The following is a 14,800-nucleotide window of genomic DNA, read 5'->3' as shown; positions in this document are numbered from 1 at the left end:
CCCTATACATCCATGGTCACCAAGCCCTCAGAAATTCCTCTCAAATCATGCCTCTCCTATCTAACCCTAGCACCTTAGCTCAGATTCTCATTTTCTTCTACTTAATTTTTTGCAGTAGATTCCTAACTGGCATCATGGCACCTCCAATACCACCACTTCAGTGTGCTTTCCAAACTGTCACTAAAATTATGTCCCTGAAATAAAATCTGATCATGTGACTTCCATCCATTTACTTAAAGACCTCTGCCTCACGACTCATCCAGCATACAATGCTCACCTCCCTCCACTCCAGCCACACTCGGCTTTTCACTGTTCTGTAGAGATGCCAAGTGTTTACACAACTGAGTATTTACACAAATGGTTCTGTCTAGGATTCCTTTCCTTGTTGCTTTGTCTGGGTAAATATTTACTGAGTACCGAGTACTATGTACCAAAAGTTGGGTAGCCAACGATGAATGAAACTATCAGGAACTTGCAATGAGCAGTTCAGGTGAAGAAACCCTTGGGTACAGTGTCGAGAGTTAAGTCTGCATCAGGAGAAGTACAGCACCATGGGAACCCAGAAGCAGGTGATCTAACACAAACGCCTCCATCCAGCCTACACTTGGCTGTGCTGCATAGCCAGCCTTTCCATGAAGGTGTCGTGCTCTTATCCCACCGAGCTTCGTACACACCATTCCTGGCTTCTAGAATTCCCTGCCTTTGATTCTCTGCCCATGCAACTCTCACTCACCTCCAAAAACCCAGTCCGCCTGCTCCTGCTGCTTGATCTATGCAGCACTTCTCAGAGCAAGTACCCTGTTCGCTGAGACCTGAAGCGTGGGAGGGAGTTTGATTGTTGAAAGTGGCGGTGTATGTAGCAGGAGAAAGTGTTCTGAGCAAGTGGCACAGCATGCGCTGGTGTGTGATAGGTGAGAGAAAGCAGAGGTCATTCGAGGAACTAACAGGCACAAAAAGAACAGGGCAGCCAAGATGTGAAGACCACCTAAATGTCCATCGACAGATGACTGGGTAAATAAAATGTGGTATATACATAGGGTTCAGTTTTTAAAAAGAAGAAAATTCCACAATATGTGGCAACACGGATGATCCTTGAGGACACTACGCTGAGTGAAATAAACCAGTCAGAGAAACACAAATATTGCATGATCCTACTTATATGGCATCTAAAATAGCCCAATTCCATCAGAGTGCAGTGGGGGTGGCCAGGGGTTGCGGGGAGCCGTAAACGGGGGATTACTGATCAATGGCATAAACTCTCAGTTAGGTAAGATGGGCAGGCTCTGGAGAACTGTACCTACCAATTAAGGGGGGGAATTGAACTGAAAATTTGTTTAGCCATTAGCAGGTAAAAGTTCTCAAATATTAGTATTATATGCATCCTTACAGAATTTATAATATATTTTTTACAAAAACAAATGCCTTCAACTTTTTTTACTGCACAGGGAGTAAAACATTACTTATTACCCATACTATAAATATTTTCAAATGCAGTACCTATAACCTGAAATTAGCAACATTTGTTTTAAATGGAATAATTACCTATTAACTTAAAGAGTAAATCAAGATTAACCAAAGAACTTCTATGCATCTATGCACAACCCACGGGCACAGACAATAGTGCAGTGAAGGCCTGGGAGGGCAGGTGCCGGACGAGGAGTCAGTGGGGAAAAAGAGGACACCTCTAATACTTTGAACAATAAAGATACATAAATAAATAAAAGAAAACTAGGAAACAGCAGCAACATAGTTGATAGAGAGTAGAATGTAAATGCTTTAACCTAGAATAACGATAACCTATGTTCAGAGGGGACAGGATTTTTTAGAGACTGTGGGTGATAATGAATTTATACATAATGTTAGGCACCAAATGACTTCTCCAAGTGTCAGTTTACAAAGAAATCAAATACAAAATTCAAAAACATAACCCCAAACAAAACAAAAATACTAACACATTTAATGGGCTCTCTAACTCACTAGATATTACAATATTTGGCATAAGGTTAGACACTGGGTTATAAACATCCATGGGAATGTGTCTCTGCAGAAATGGAAGCCCAGAGTAAGGCAGGTCATTAACTCACCACGATCCACACAGTTTTAGGGCTACATAGCATAGGGATTACCTTTTGATTTTGTAAAGCTTTTGAAAATTCTGTTGTGGTTAGATCCCTGTAAAATGCATGGGAACCCACAAGATTTCCTAATTAGTTCTTGGTAAAGTGACATATTATTTTGTGGTTTGTAAGGAAATAGCTTCCAGTTGGAGAATTTGTTTATTAAAAGTAGGGTAAAGAAATCCTTCAGGATGTCCAATGAATGGCTCCTTTAAGACTAGTGTTCTGAAGCACACTGAGGAGTTCTATAATCGCAGGGTTCATAAAAATATTATCCTGTAGAAAATCAAGAGGATTCCTTGGCAAATCATGCTTCCTTTGGCACCAACTAACAGACTTATTTTCACAGGCTAGTTAACAAAGATAACTGGGATATATACGTGTGTATATATGATCTTATATGTCCATTGATTATAAGATTCTCTATGATAAATGCTGTTTCGATATACCATTATTTTCTATGTGCGAAAGATCACATATGCATATGTGTGTACTGTACATACACACACATATCTGAACACACACACACACACATACTCCCACCCTTCAGGAAACGAGGGCATTAAACCAGAACGTGTTTATCAACTAGTGAGCGGACTGAGGATGGGAGGACGCCCTTGGTCAGGGGACACTCATCCTTTCTGCTGTATCTGTTTCACCTGGCACGTTCCCACTAGATCCGTAGTAACTTATTGAGAGGCAGATTCCATTTTCCAAAGTGGCAGAAAAAGACCCAAACTTGCTGACAGCTTTACTCTGTGCATTTGAGTCTTCTGAAAGACAAAAGTGAGTCAAGGACATTTCCCTTCTATTAAAAAGAAATGTAAGCAAAACGCAGTGAAAGTCAGCTAAATATGCAAAAACGTGAATACAACCAAGTAACTTATGATATATATACCAACGACTTAATAGGAAATCATTTAAAAAGCTTGTTTTCAAAGAGTATTTAATGAATAAGAAAATGCTCGTGATAAGGTGAAGAAACGCACTATGAATAGTGGTTACTGCTGGTGTGGGAGAGTTACTGGCCACTGTTATCTTCTTTAAATAGTCCTATATTTCCTACTATTTTATAATAAACCATATATTTTATATCAATAAAAACAATTTAAAACTTTGTGTTTTAAATTCCTGGGTACATTCTAACCTGTCAAACATTGTGTTCTTGAGTTTGAAAAAATACTGTGATCATAACTAAATTTATTAGCAAGATTTAGTTATGGTTCTTATTACTAACTTGAGTCCAAAATATTTTATTAATGAACTCATCTCCTTTTTCAGGTACAACCCACATCACGTTGGACAAGAAGCAGTGACTGTCCCCATCGGGTGCTGCCTGGAGATGTTAAAGGGTATTTTCAGCGAGAGTCGTGGTGTAGAGTCAATGGCCATCCACTTGGAAGCCTCGCCTACAGGCAGGGAGAGGCTCTCATGGCCAAACTTAGGATTTTTCTCTTGTCCCTGCAGCCTGGGAAATTTGACACGGCTGGGAGAGCGAGGTAACAAAGCACAGGGGGCCCTCATCTGCAGTGAACACTGAGAGAGGCCCCACGGGCCGTTAGTGAGGGCCCGAGACAAGCGCGCCCAAGACTCAGGCAGAGCGGGCGCCGCAGCTCAGTGTTTCTAGATAAGGGTGCCAGGCGAGGAAGGCTGTGCGACAACTGCCACCAAAAGCTGGCGCCCAGAGCGCAGGCGAGCGAGCAGCCCGCGGTGGGCCGGTGAGTCAGCGCTGCATCGCCTTAGGGACCGAGCGCGGCCAGGGCGACAGGCCCTGTCCCACGGGGACTCCGCTCACCTGGCTCGGCCGAGGGCCAGCGCGCGCTGTCCCCTCCCTCGTCTTCTGAAGAGGAGGAGGAGGCCGCTGCTTTCTCCTTGTTTGCAGTTTTCTTCGGGTCTCTTAAGTGAATTATGAAGTTGTGCTTGTCCTTTCTCACCTTCACTTTGATGAAAGTGGAGCCTGGGGAGGGGCGAGGAGATGGGAGGTGGGCTGGTGATGCCCGGGAAGCTCCGGGGGCGCGGCTTTATTGGAGGGAGAGAGGAGCCCCGCTCGCTGCCTCCTGTGTGTGCCTGGGCCAGGGATCGACCCGCAGCCCAGGTATGTGCCCGGGCCGGGGATCGACCCACAACCTTCTGTTGCACAGGAGGACGCTCTAACCAAATGAGCCACCAGGTCAGGACAGGCCTTCTCGGTTTAACAGTCATTGGTGTGATCCTTTATTCGATAGTGGCAGCTACTCTCTAATGATGCTTCCACTCGTGTCACGATTTCACGTAGGGAATCGCATCTAACGTGTGCAATGATCTCCTCCTTAAATTGATAGTCACTAGGAGGAAGGAAGGAAGGAAGGAAGGAAGGAAGGAAGGAAGGAAGGAAGGAAGGAGGGAAGGAGGGAAGGAGGGAAGGAGGGAAGGAGGGAAGGAGGGAAGGAGGGAAGGAGGGAAGGAGGGAAGGAGGGAAGGAGGGAAGGAGGGAAGGAGGGAAGGAGGGAAGGAGGGAAGGAGGGAAGGAGGGAAGGAAGAAATGTGCTCTAAACTAACAGTATGTGCTTGGCTTCTGGGATAACACTGTGTTGTAATTAATATTATTAACTATTTGTTTACTGCAGTTACTACTATACTATTTCCCAATGGCATAGAAGTATTTAAATATTTTAACTGGAACTTTCTACTTGTGTGTGCCAGCTAACCTCTCAGGCGGCTTGTGCCTCACAGTCAGTTACAACAGAAGAACGTGAGTCTGGAAATGCTGAATGGCCTGGGCACATGACCACTCTCACTTATCACGCTCAGGAGCACAGGGACCAAGCTGACCTGAAACGGGCCAACAGCTTCCCAGCCATTAACCAGCTGCTTTCAAAATGTACCTTTTTCAAATGTTGTCTTTTCTACTTCAATCTGTCCTCCATCTGAAGGATACAGGTAATAATCTGTTCCCGAGACCTGGATGGGTATATCTCCCATATTGTATCCACGGAACTAAAAGAGAAAACATCATGCTCTGAGTGTGGAACTGCTATCGACAAAAATGAACTCAACAGCTGAACCAATGAAAGTTGCTATACACTTAATTTGTGCTGAATGATTTGTCTGTCACTGTAGACTCAGAGGCCAGCACCCACATGACCTTTAGCACCTCCTGTCATGTTACAATGACAGGCAGAATTAAAGGTGGTCCATGATTTTAAATTCTGTTCACTGGAGCACTCTCATAACCCAGTGAAAATCAAACCATTGCATCGCCAGGGCGGTGCAAGAAGAAATCAATTTCTCTTTCATTGGCTGAGTTTTCTGTTTAAAGTGAACAGAAACTGATTCATTGGGTGGTATTTCCACTTTAACACATGAAAATATTAAAGACAGTTTTGACTAAGTGTTGCTAACTCAGTGCCAAGTCACTGTTAGCTAGAAAGGACAAGGGCTGCTTATATCTCTTTCCATCTCCCCTCCCACTCCCATCCCCCCCCCATGACTTTTACTCCTAAAACTGCTTGAGGGACAGATTGGCAAAGGGAGGTTTTATAAAAACTAATGAGCAAAAAACATGGTGCCTACAGAGAGGCAACCAAAGGTCAAGTCCTGTCATCTAGATAAGGCCAACCTCTGACCCGTCAGTTGCTCATTTACAGAAACCTAAAAGTGCTTTTGTGTCAAATTTCCATCTTTACTGTCCTTAGTAACCTAGCTTCATGGCACTCAAGAAAAACTGGCCAGAGGGTGTCCTATCCTGGAGACTACAAAGGAGGTCCCAGGTATCAGGGTGGACTGCGGGTCTGAGGTCACGCACTAGAAGCAGCTCAAGGCCTTTGCAGGGGTAGTAAAGACTGGGAGCCTCCTGTTGCCGCAGAAGCTGCATTTTCCCCACCAAGTGATTCTTAATGACCCAATAAAGCTTATCAGAAAATTGCCTTTACCGGGTAAACGATCTCAGGCTCAGGCTCTGGCTCCGGAAGGGTTGCCGTCTCTGGAATATCAAGGAGCTTTATCTGCTCTTTGGATTTCTCCTTGAAAACGGATTTCTTCTTTAAGACCCTGCTCTCTTCTTTCTCTGCCTTCTCTTTGCCTTTCTTCCTGCCGCCATCCTTGCTCTTCTTTTCTGCTTTCTTCTCTTCCTTCAAGCGCTCCTCTTCTGCTAACCGATCTTGCTCTTCTTTCCAGGCCTGTGAACCATCAGAAATTGCAGCAGGATTTTAAAAGCAATTGTACCCCATTCAGGTCCACTTGGGAGAATGCACAATATGGTTTTCCTAGGTGGCATCTGACAAAGCTAAGTGCTGAACGAGAAACCTTGGGGTCACCCTCGATTCCCTTTCTCTCGCCCAGTGCTGCATGAGAATTCACGTTACTGCATGTGTTTGCCAAAATGTGTTATTGTGTCTGTTAAATTTTGGCCCAAAATGATTGATTTGACTACATAAAAGTTAAATAGTTCTATATAGAAACATAAATGGTACTTACTAATAAGGGAATTATTTCATAAATTCAAGTACATCTAAATTATAGACTAACATATTGCTATGAAAATAAGATCTCTACATATTGTCTGAAAGTAATATTCATGATATGTTACTAAGAACAAGAAAGCATATAGCAGAGTGAAAAACCATACCAAATCTAAACCCAAACCCAGCAAATGAAAACCCTCTTTCTACCTGTGCATGCAGCTGTACGAGCACAGAAAACACAAAGTCGTTAATCTTTCCCATTTCTGGGGTCTAGGAGGGCCAGGATAGCTTTGCTTTATTGTAAAAAGCATATATTACTTTTATAACTAAAAATTCCAATTGAAAATATGCAAACAAAACAGACAGCTGCCACAGAAGCAGAGAGTGTGACACATCTGAACAAGGCGCTGCCCTGGGTTCTGTTTACATGAAAATGAAGGACAAGCTTCCCTTCCAGGCTCATGGTCTGGCAGGGGAGGCAGCCGGTGGGCAGGCTGTCCTTTCGTTACAGGTTCGATTATTTCTGAATGTTGAGCAGATCACTTCCTCTTAGGCCACACAAGCTGTCACCACAACTTTCTGGATCTGTGACGACCCAGTGTCATTTTTTTCTGTCCTTGTACCTTCAGAGAACCTTCTAAGACGAAAGGCATCTTGTCCTTCTCTTTGTCTTTCTCCTGTTCCTTTTCTTTGTCTTTTTCTTGATCTGTTAGCTCTGTTTTGCTCATTCCTGTGACCAGAGAAAATTCAACTTCTTAGTAATTCCCTAAAGTAAAGTTTCAGAGAAGGGCCGAATGTCCAGGCTGCAGGGGCGAGCAAAGGCTACCAAGTCACCCCTGCTCGCTCACCCCGAATTCCCTCGCCCCCTCCGCGCGGGCTCCCCATGGCCTGCGGAGCTCGCCGACCAGGAGGCGGCCAATTCCAGCGCAGAATGTTGAGAATTTAAAGCTTTTATTGAAATGGACTCTCTCCCCCCAGAGCTTTAACCGGTTAATCCTAGGACCGCACAGGACAAATCTAAATTTCTCTCCATACTGAAGCCTCCTCTTGCCATCTGCAGTCATTCTGTTTGGAAGGTTTACATCTTTCCTGACTTGAGAGGGCTCTGCCCGAATGCAGTACCTACCAGATGTTTCCAACCCCAAACTGGCCACTTTCTGGATTTCCTTAGGCACCCAGAGGGGGTGGCCCTACATTTCTTTTTTATATAGTGCCATCCATTACCCTGCTATTACACTTAGTGTTCTCCTGCTGAGCCCCCATCAGGAGGAAGGCCCAGCTGACGGATGGGTTATATTGGAGAACCATTTTGGGGGACCGTGAGTGATTCATCATCAGCTTGGTTTGCTAAGTTTTATTTTAGAATCAAACCAAGCACAAATTCCTCTGGTAATTAATGAGGTTGCAGAAACGCTGGAAATTATATAGCTTTGCTTTTTGATAAGAAACCTGTCAACTTGGGCTGTTAGCAATAATGAGTTTCATTAACTTGGAGCCCACTCTCTTTGAGCAGACCCGGTGAAGTTCCCTTACTTCCCAGATGAATTTCCTCAGTGCTTCACTTTTTAAATCGAGGTTCTTTCCTCTTTGTCACCCTCTTCTCCCTTCTTCTGACAGCATCAAAGCCATGGAAATGACCAACAATAGAAACAAAGATAGTGATCCAACGTCCTGTCAAGTCCCTGCCACAGGCCCCCAAGAGTCCCTTTCCCATTTAATTTTAGATTCCTACCCCGGGCTCATCTTGGGACTCTTCTGTTTGCTCTTCTAAGGAAGATCTTGTTTTTACCTCACTTTTGGAATCTATAATTATTCTAATGGAGACACACTGACTCTGAATTTACCTGAGATATAGTCAGCAAGTCTAACATCACACCTGCTCTGTACAATAGACAGAAGCTCCCAGCCCTAGCAGGACGTGGGGTCCCTATTCCACTCGGGTGTGACCTCATCACACTTGAAATGCAGTTATTCTAGTTTCTAGAGAAGGCGAAGAGGCACAGCAATTTTGCGGGCAACTCTTTTTAATCCTAAAATATTCAGTTTTGGTTACACTAAGAAATAAGAGAATGTCTTTGCACTTCATGTTCATGTTCAACAGCTTACTTACTATTGGATTTTTTAGGAGCAAACATTTTGTTAGGAGGAACAACTTTGCCACCAAAGGAAGATCTCAGTTCCATCTCGGCCTTGCTCTTAGAGAGCTCCTCAGCCATTTTAGATTCCTGATATATAGCTTCTTCTTTTATGATCCAATCTTGGATGGATTTTGCAACCAGTTCCAAAAAATTCCTTAAAAAGGTAAAGAAGAGCAGATGGCAGCTGAGTGATTATTAAAGTCAATAACTACTTAAGACACTGACTGAGCAAGGGAACTTTTCAAGATGAATTGATGCTAAATTGCCCATGTAACAGACTTGGAAACACCTTGGATGTGTTTTGTACAAAGGAGTCAAATGCAAATACACAGAATATGAAAAATTCCCAACTTCATTCACAATTAAAGACATGTAAATTTTAAAAATGAGATATCTCCACCAAGTCAAGGATTAACAAGTTTGATAATACCAAGAGCTGATGACAGTTTGGAGAAAAAGTCTCTCTCAACACCATGAGCTGGTGAATTTTATGGTACAATCTCATATTAGGGAAATTTTATAGAACTATGGAAACTTTTAATTGACCGTCAGCTAACTGATTGCTGGATTAACTGAAACACTCCAGTCTAGCTATCAAATTTACTGGCCCTCTGAATACTCACATCCTCAATACTATGCCCTAAGCTGCTCCTGCATCTGTGCTCACATCAGAGAGCTGTTACTTACCAGGAGTTGGCCACATGTGTTCCCAAATCCATTCACCCTATTTATACTGATTATTTTTAACTAAGTGCTATGCATACTTTTTTCTATTGATGGGTTGTTTTTAGAGAGATAGAGAGGAAGGCAGAGAGAGAGAGAGAGATAATGATTTGTTGTTTCTCTTATTTATGGACTCATTCATTGCCTCTCATACGTGCCCTGACCAGAGAACGAACCCACGACCTTGGCATATTGGGACTATGCTCTCACCAATGGAGCTACCCAGTCCCAGGGCCCTAGGGTCAGATATTTTTATCTGCAAGTTCTACCAAACACCAAAGGAACGTATATCACAGTCTTGCACAAACTCTTTCAGAAAATCAAAAAATAGAGATAAAAAGGGAGAACTCCCCCCAGATAATTTATAAGGCTAAAATAATCTCAATCCCCAGACCAGACAAGAACATTTGAAGAAGGGAAGATTATAGCAGAATCTTGCCCACAAATACAGATGCAAATGTTCTAAACAATACATTAGCAAAGCAGACACAGCAATTTATTAAACAGATAACATAAAGAACAAACTACACTGCTCATGGGAATACAGGGTTGGTTGAACACTAGAATACCTATTAATGAAATTTAGCATGTTCATAGATTAAAGGAAAAAAATCTTAATACCTAAATTGATACAAAAAATCATTTGATATGACTTACAATTTGTGATTAAGAACTCACATAAGTAGTAGCGGGTGGGGGAGGGGGACGACACTAACATAAATCCTACAGCAAAAGTATATATTTAACAGTTAAATATTAAAAACCTGGAACAACACAAGGATCCCTTCTCAAAATTACATTGGAAGTCCCAGTCAGCAAAAAAAGATTAGAAAAGTATTATTATTGGCAATAAAAAACAAAGCATAGAAAGACTCAGATTAATAGTTCAAGATACTAGCTTGGTCCACCTACTATGTGCCTTAGTGAAAAAATAATTTTATGACTTCAGAAGGTATGTTCTTGTGTATGTGTACACACCACCTGTTTCCCTAGCTATTCTCTATGCCCATTCTCTATGTCTTTCTGTAGCCCTTCTGACTAAGACACTGCTATACAAATAATAAATACTGGGTATAGATTAAACAGTATTAAAAATACAATGAAATGCCCTTGTTATTAATGAAAAGACAGAGCAAAGTTTCAAGATAGTAAAGAAATAACTAAGGAGCTTGGAAGAAAAAAATCAGTGATTCCTAGAGGTCTCAGTTCGCTGGGAGCCTGACCGCTGTGTTGATATGTCACTCAGTTGCCCTACCTGTGAGTCTTTCCCAAGTCAAATGGAGTTACCCCAAACCAGCATGCAGAATGTCATGTTTTGTAGTTCCTACCTGGAATCTTTCAGAGGCAGTTTTATTGGAGTCTAAAGAAGTCAAATGTAAGGTAGTAACATTTCCACTAGACTTAAGGAGGCCAGGAGTGATGTCTTCTTTCAGCGCTTATCACAGAGGCTGGCACACTTCAGATACTCAACTCAGTGAGCTGAACTGAATCTACACTACCACACAAATGTATTCATTGAGCTGGACCACCTAGCTTAGGCTAAGGAAATAAAATCTAAGTAAGTAACTAACAAGCTAACTAAACTAAGGTGGCTAAGTAGACCAGGGAAGTTTGGTTACCTGAATCCAACGTTGGAGTGAAGAGCAACATTCCAGCGTTCACAGTGCAGACGTTGCCTGCTCATTGGGTTATGAAAGACTAAAAGTAAGGAGTTGTCTTGGGTGTGGTAATAAGAATCTATGCACTTGTATTGCTGACTGGCTTCTTGAAGAACCTGAAAATAAAAATAATTGCATTGTTGTGTCATTTTTTTCCAAGGGAAGGGTCTCCTGCTAGAGCATCTCTCTGTCCCCTACTCTCTTTCCCCTTGTCTCCACACCGTTAGTCAGGGTGAGAGCATCAGTGGTAGATATTTTTTGGAGCATTTCAGGAGTTCTTAAAGAAAAACAAGTACTAGGCTCCAAACATAGAGGCATTTGCTCAAGTGTTTTCCATTAAGGCTGAGCAGTTATTAATTTAACGTTTTCCATGCTTTCACATAGATCATCTCATTTTATTACTGTTAAAAACCCCAGATAAATAGGTATTATCATCTTTTTAAATCCTTGTTTTTTTAAGAATAAATTGGGGCTGAGAGAAGATAAGAGATGTGTCCAAGGACACAGAGTTCGTAAATCCCGGTGGCTGGGCTCCCAGCTCTTTTGGCTCTCAGTGTCACCATGTCCACCCCACAGAGTGCTCTCTGCTGCGCCAGGCTGTGTACAGAGAAAGGAGGAGAGCAGTCTTTCTGACACATACTGTTTCTGCCTCACTCCCACCCTGGCCTTTTCCAAAGCGGCCTAGCCACAGCACGCGCTGCGATCACAGCCCCAGGACAGGGGCACAGCAGGCAGCTTGTTGTCCTGTCTCCTTTTCATGCCAATCAACCTGGGAATGATGCCCACAGGAAAATAGACAGCAGTGGGGGTTTGTTTTTTGCTTTCATTGTCAATGCCAATCTGGTGTAGGCAGCTTTCAGCTCTCTGCTGCCTGGATGACATAAGGGCATGGAATTGCATATTATGTTGGGAGAGAACTGTTTCACTTTTGCCGTCAGTTTTACACGGGGAGCACAGCCGAAGTAATACACTGACTTCTCCAATCTCGTCCCTCGCTGAGTGCCTTTATGGAGCAGCATTCAAACTTTTACATCTGCTCTCTGAGAGCCTTTATAAAAAATACACATGTAGTGAACATATTTGCATTAATTTTAATGCAGGGCACTATTTATTACTTAACTTTTTTTGAAAGGCAAATTCTTTTGACTTTAACCCCCTCAAACAAATAATAGGTCTATTTCTGATTGACATGTAACCTTCCTTCTATTAAAGAGCTCTACGACCTACGTTTTCACTCTCACTTTGGCTGCTGGGATACACAGGACTAAGTTTCTGAGCTACAGTTCCTCTCAATCAATGTTTGTTTTCATTTTATAATGTTTTGTTTTCATTTCTTTCCTCTCTTTTTTCACATCTGGGCTCTTACCTATTATTCTGATTAATACTGTTGGTCTCGTTAACTAATTTAGTTAATTTCTTTCATAAAAATGAACACCTACTGTATGCCAGGCACTGTGCAGGTTCTAGGGAAACAAAAATGAACAAGACACATAAGATCGTCCTCTAACATCTGATGAGTTTTCTGGGTCATTCTGCAGCTCCGAGCTGTTCTGGGTGGAGTCGAGGGGACAGCTGACAAGCAGAGGATGGCGGGTCCGCCGCGGAGCGGACGCTGGTGGCCGGCTGGCGTGGCAGCCGTGGGATGGCGAGGGCCTCACAGGCATATTTTGAGGAATACCCCCCACGACCTGCTGCATCGCACGTGGGATAAAGGAAGAGCTGAAATAAAGGATGACTCCTAGCCTTCTGCTTTGATGGTGACCTTTTCTGAGACGGGTGAGGGCAGAAACATGCTTAGGTGGGAAAATTCTGAGCTTCATGTGGGACGGCGACTTTGAGATGCTTTCAGAAGTTCCAGTGGAATTTGGAGGCGGGTATGCTAGTGTGGAGCTCGAGAGTTTATTTCTTTATTTATCTGTGTGTTTTAGTTTTAATTTTTCAATTAAAGTTTACTTTCATTATTTTTTTGTACTTGTTTCAAGTGTATCGCATAAAAAAAAGGAATTGTATAAAAGTCTAATTTGGCATTGTTCAATAGAAAATAAGATGAGCCACAAATGTGAGCCACATGTAATTTTAAAGTAGCTATATTTTAAAATATTATCATTTCAATACATAGTCAATATAAAAACTGTTAATGAGATCTATTACTTTTTTATATTGTCTTTGAAATCTGGTGTGCATAGCATTTATATAGTTATATATAGATATATCATACATAGCATACTTATAACACATCTCCATTTGAACTTGCTACATTTCAAGTATCAGAAGCTACATGTGACTAGTGGGGACCACATTGGGCAATGCAGATCTAGAGACTGACTTGGTAAGAAGACGAACTGCCTTCCCCCCATTACTCAGCTCCCAAAACCCTGATAGGCAAGTTATGTCTTTCAGACAGGAAATTAGATTTTTTTCCTAGAGAATCTAAATGGCCCAAGAGAACAGATCTAACATACCAACACTGATGGGTCTCTCAAGAAAACCACCCAGCCAAGTCACCAGTGATGAAGCTCAGTTATTGACAACTCCTCACCCCTGACCTCATGCAGCACTTCCTGTCATATTTTAGTGTCTGGTTATTAATATGAACAAAGAGGCAGATATCAGTAGATATTACTCTCTAATATGAAAAATGGAGACCAAAAATAACTCCCCAAAAGAACTTGAGAAAAAAGAGACACTGCAGGGAGAAAACACTAAGACTTCAAAGGGCTTTAATATCCTTATGGAGATAAGAGAAGATATGGTTTTAGGGAACGTGAACAGGATACTATAAAAAGGTAATATAAAATTATAAATAGAACTTTAGAAAATTAAAATGATGATACCAGAGCTAGAAGACTCAGTGGAAGAACTGAATGAAAGCTGAGCCATATGCCCAGAACAAAAAGACAAAGTGCTGGAAAGCAGGAGGGAAAAGCTCATGAAATTGGAAGTTCAGTCTAGGAAGTCCAACACCAGAATTATAGTAGTCAGAGGAAGAAAGGATAGAAAAAATGAAGGGAAAAGATTGTCAAAGAAATGTTTATAGGACACCTTCCAGAATATAAAGACAGGAGTGTCCAGACTGCACTGGGCTCATCAGCGCAATGCTCGGACTAGAAGCACTCGGAGCAGCATCAGCAGCAAGTCCAGGCCACTGGGACAGAGAGACGGTCTTAGACCCTCCAGGCCAGGAACAGGTGGCCTGAAACAACTGATCAGGACTCAGAATTTCACTGATTGTTTTCAAGGAGAACCCAGGTAGCTGGAAGACCATTGAGGAATGCCTTCAAAGTTTTTGAGGGAAAATGCTTTTTAACTTAGCATTTTACATAAAGCTAAACTGTCAGTCAAATGTAAGGGTAGAATTAAGACGTCTTCAAACATCCAATGCCTCAATAATTTACCTGCTATCTATCTTAATTCAAGAAGCCACCGGAAGAGGTGGTCCCCTACAAAAGGAGAGTAAGTCAAGAGAGAAGACGACTTAGGATTCAGGAAACAGAGTATCTAACTGGAAAGAGAGGCAAAGGAGGGCCGGGATGATCCAGTAAAGGGAGCTCCCCAGACCACAGCTGTGCAGCAGGCCCAGAGGGCAAGCGGGAGTTCAGGGCATATGGCAGAGATATTGCTTAGATGATAAAATTGATAGAACACTTGTTAGGCGTTTAATGTATTAAAAGGAGGTTTACTCTTTGGTAGAGGGCTTGGGGATGAGTAGTGATAAACGTATA

At 42.4% G+C, this 14,800-nt stretch overlaps 1 protein-coding gene across 1 annotated transcript in view; it reads right to left on the bottom strand.

Annotated features, from left to right (window-relative positions):
- SPAG17 (sperm associated antigen 17) overlaps positions 1 to 14,800 on the bottom strand; it is a 116,456-nt gene that overhangs the window by 39,125 nt on the left and 62,531 nt on the right. Inside the window, exons 18-24 of the mRNA XM_081121308.1 lie at positions 11,040 to 11,194; positions 8,670 to 8,851; positions 7,183 to 7,289; positions 6,029 to 6,274; positions 4,982 to 5,093; positions 3,913 to 4,074; positions 2,777 to 2,890 (exon numbers count right to left, since the gene is read on the bottom strand). Coding sequence (XP_080977434.1) covers positions 2,777 to 2,890; positions 3,913 to 4,074; positions 4,982 to 5,093; positions 6,029 to 6,274; positions 7,183 to 7,289; positions 8,670 to 8,851; positions 11,040 to 11,194 — 1,078 coding nt within the window. The remainder of the gene's footprint in view (positions 1 to 2,776; positions 2,891 to 3,912; positions 4,075 to 4,981; positions 5,094 to 6,028; positions 6,275 to 7,182; positions 7,290 to 8,669; positions 8,852 to 11,039; positions 11,195 to 14,800) is intronic.

The sequence above is a fragment of the Miniopterus schreibersii genome (assembly GCF_964146895.1).
Source record: "Miniopterus schreibersii genome assembly, chromosome: 19".
Classification (NCBI taxonomy): domain Eukaryota; kingdom Metazoa; phylum Chordata; class Mammalia; order Chiroptera; family Miniopteridae; genus Miniopterus; species Miniopterus schreibersii.
The sequence above is the reverse complement of the archived record's forward strand: the minus strand, read 5'-3'. Positions and strand labels throughout refer to the sequence as shown.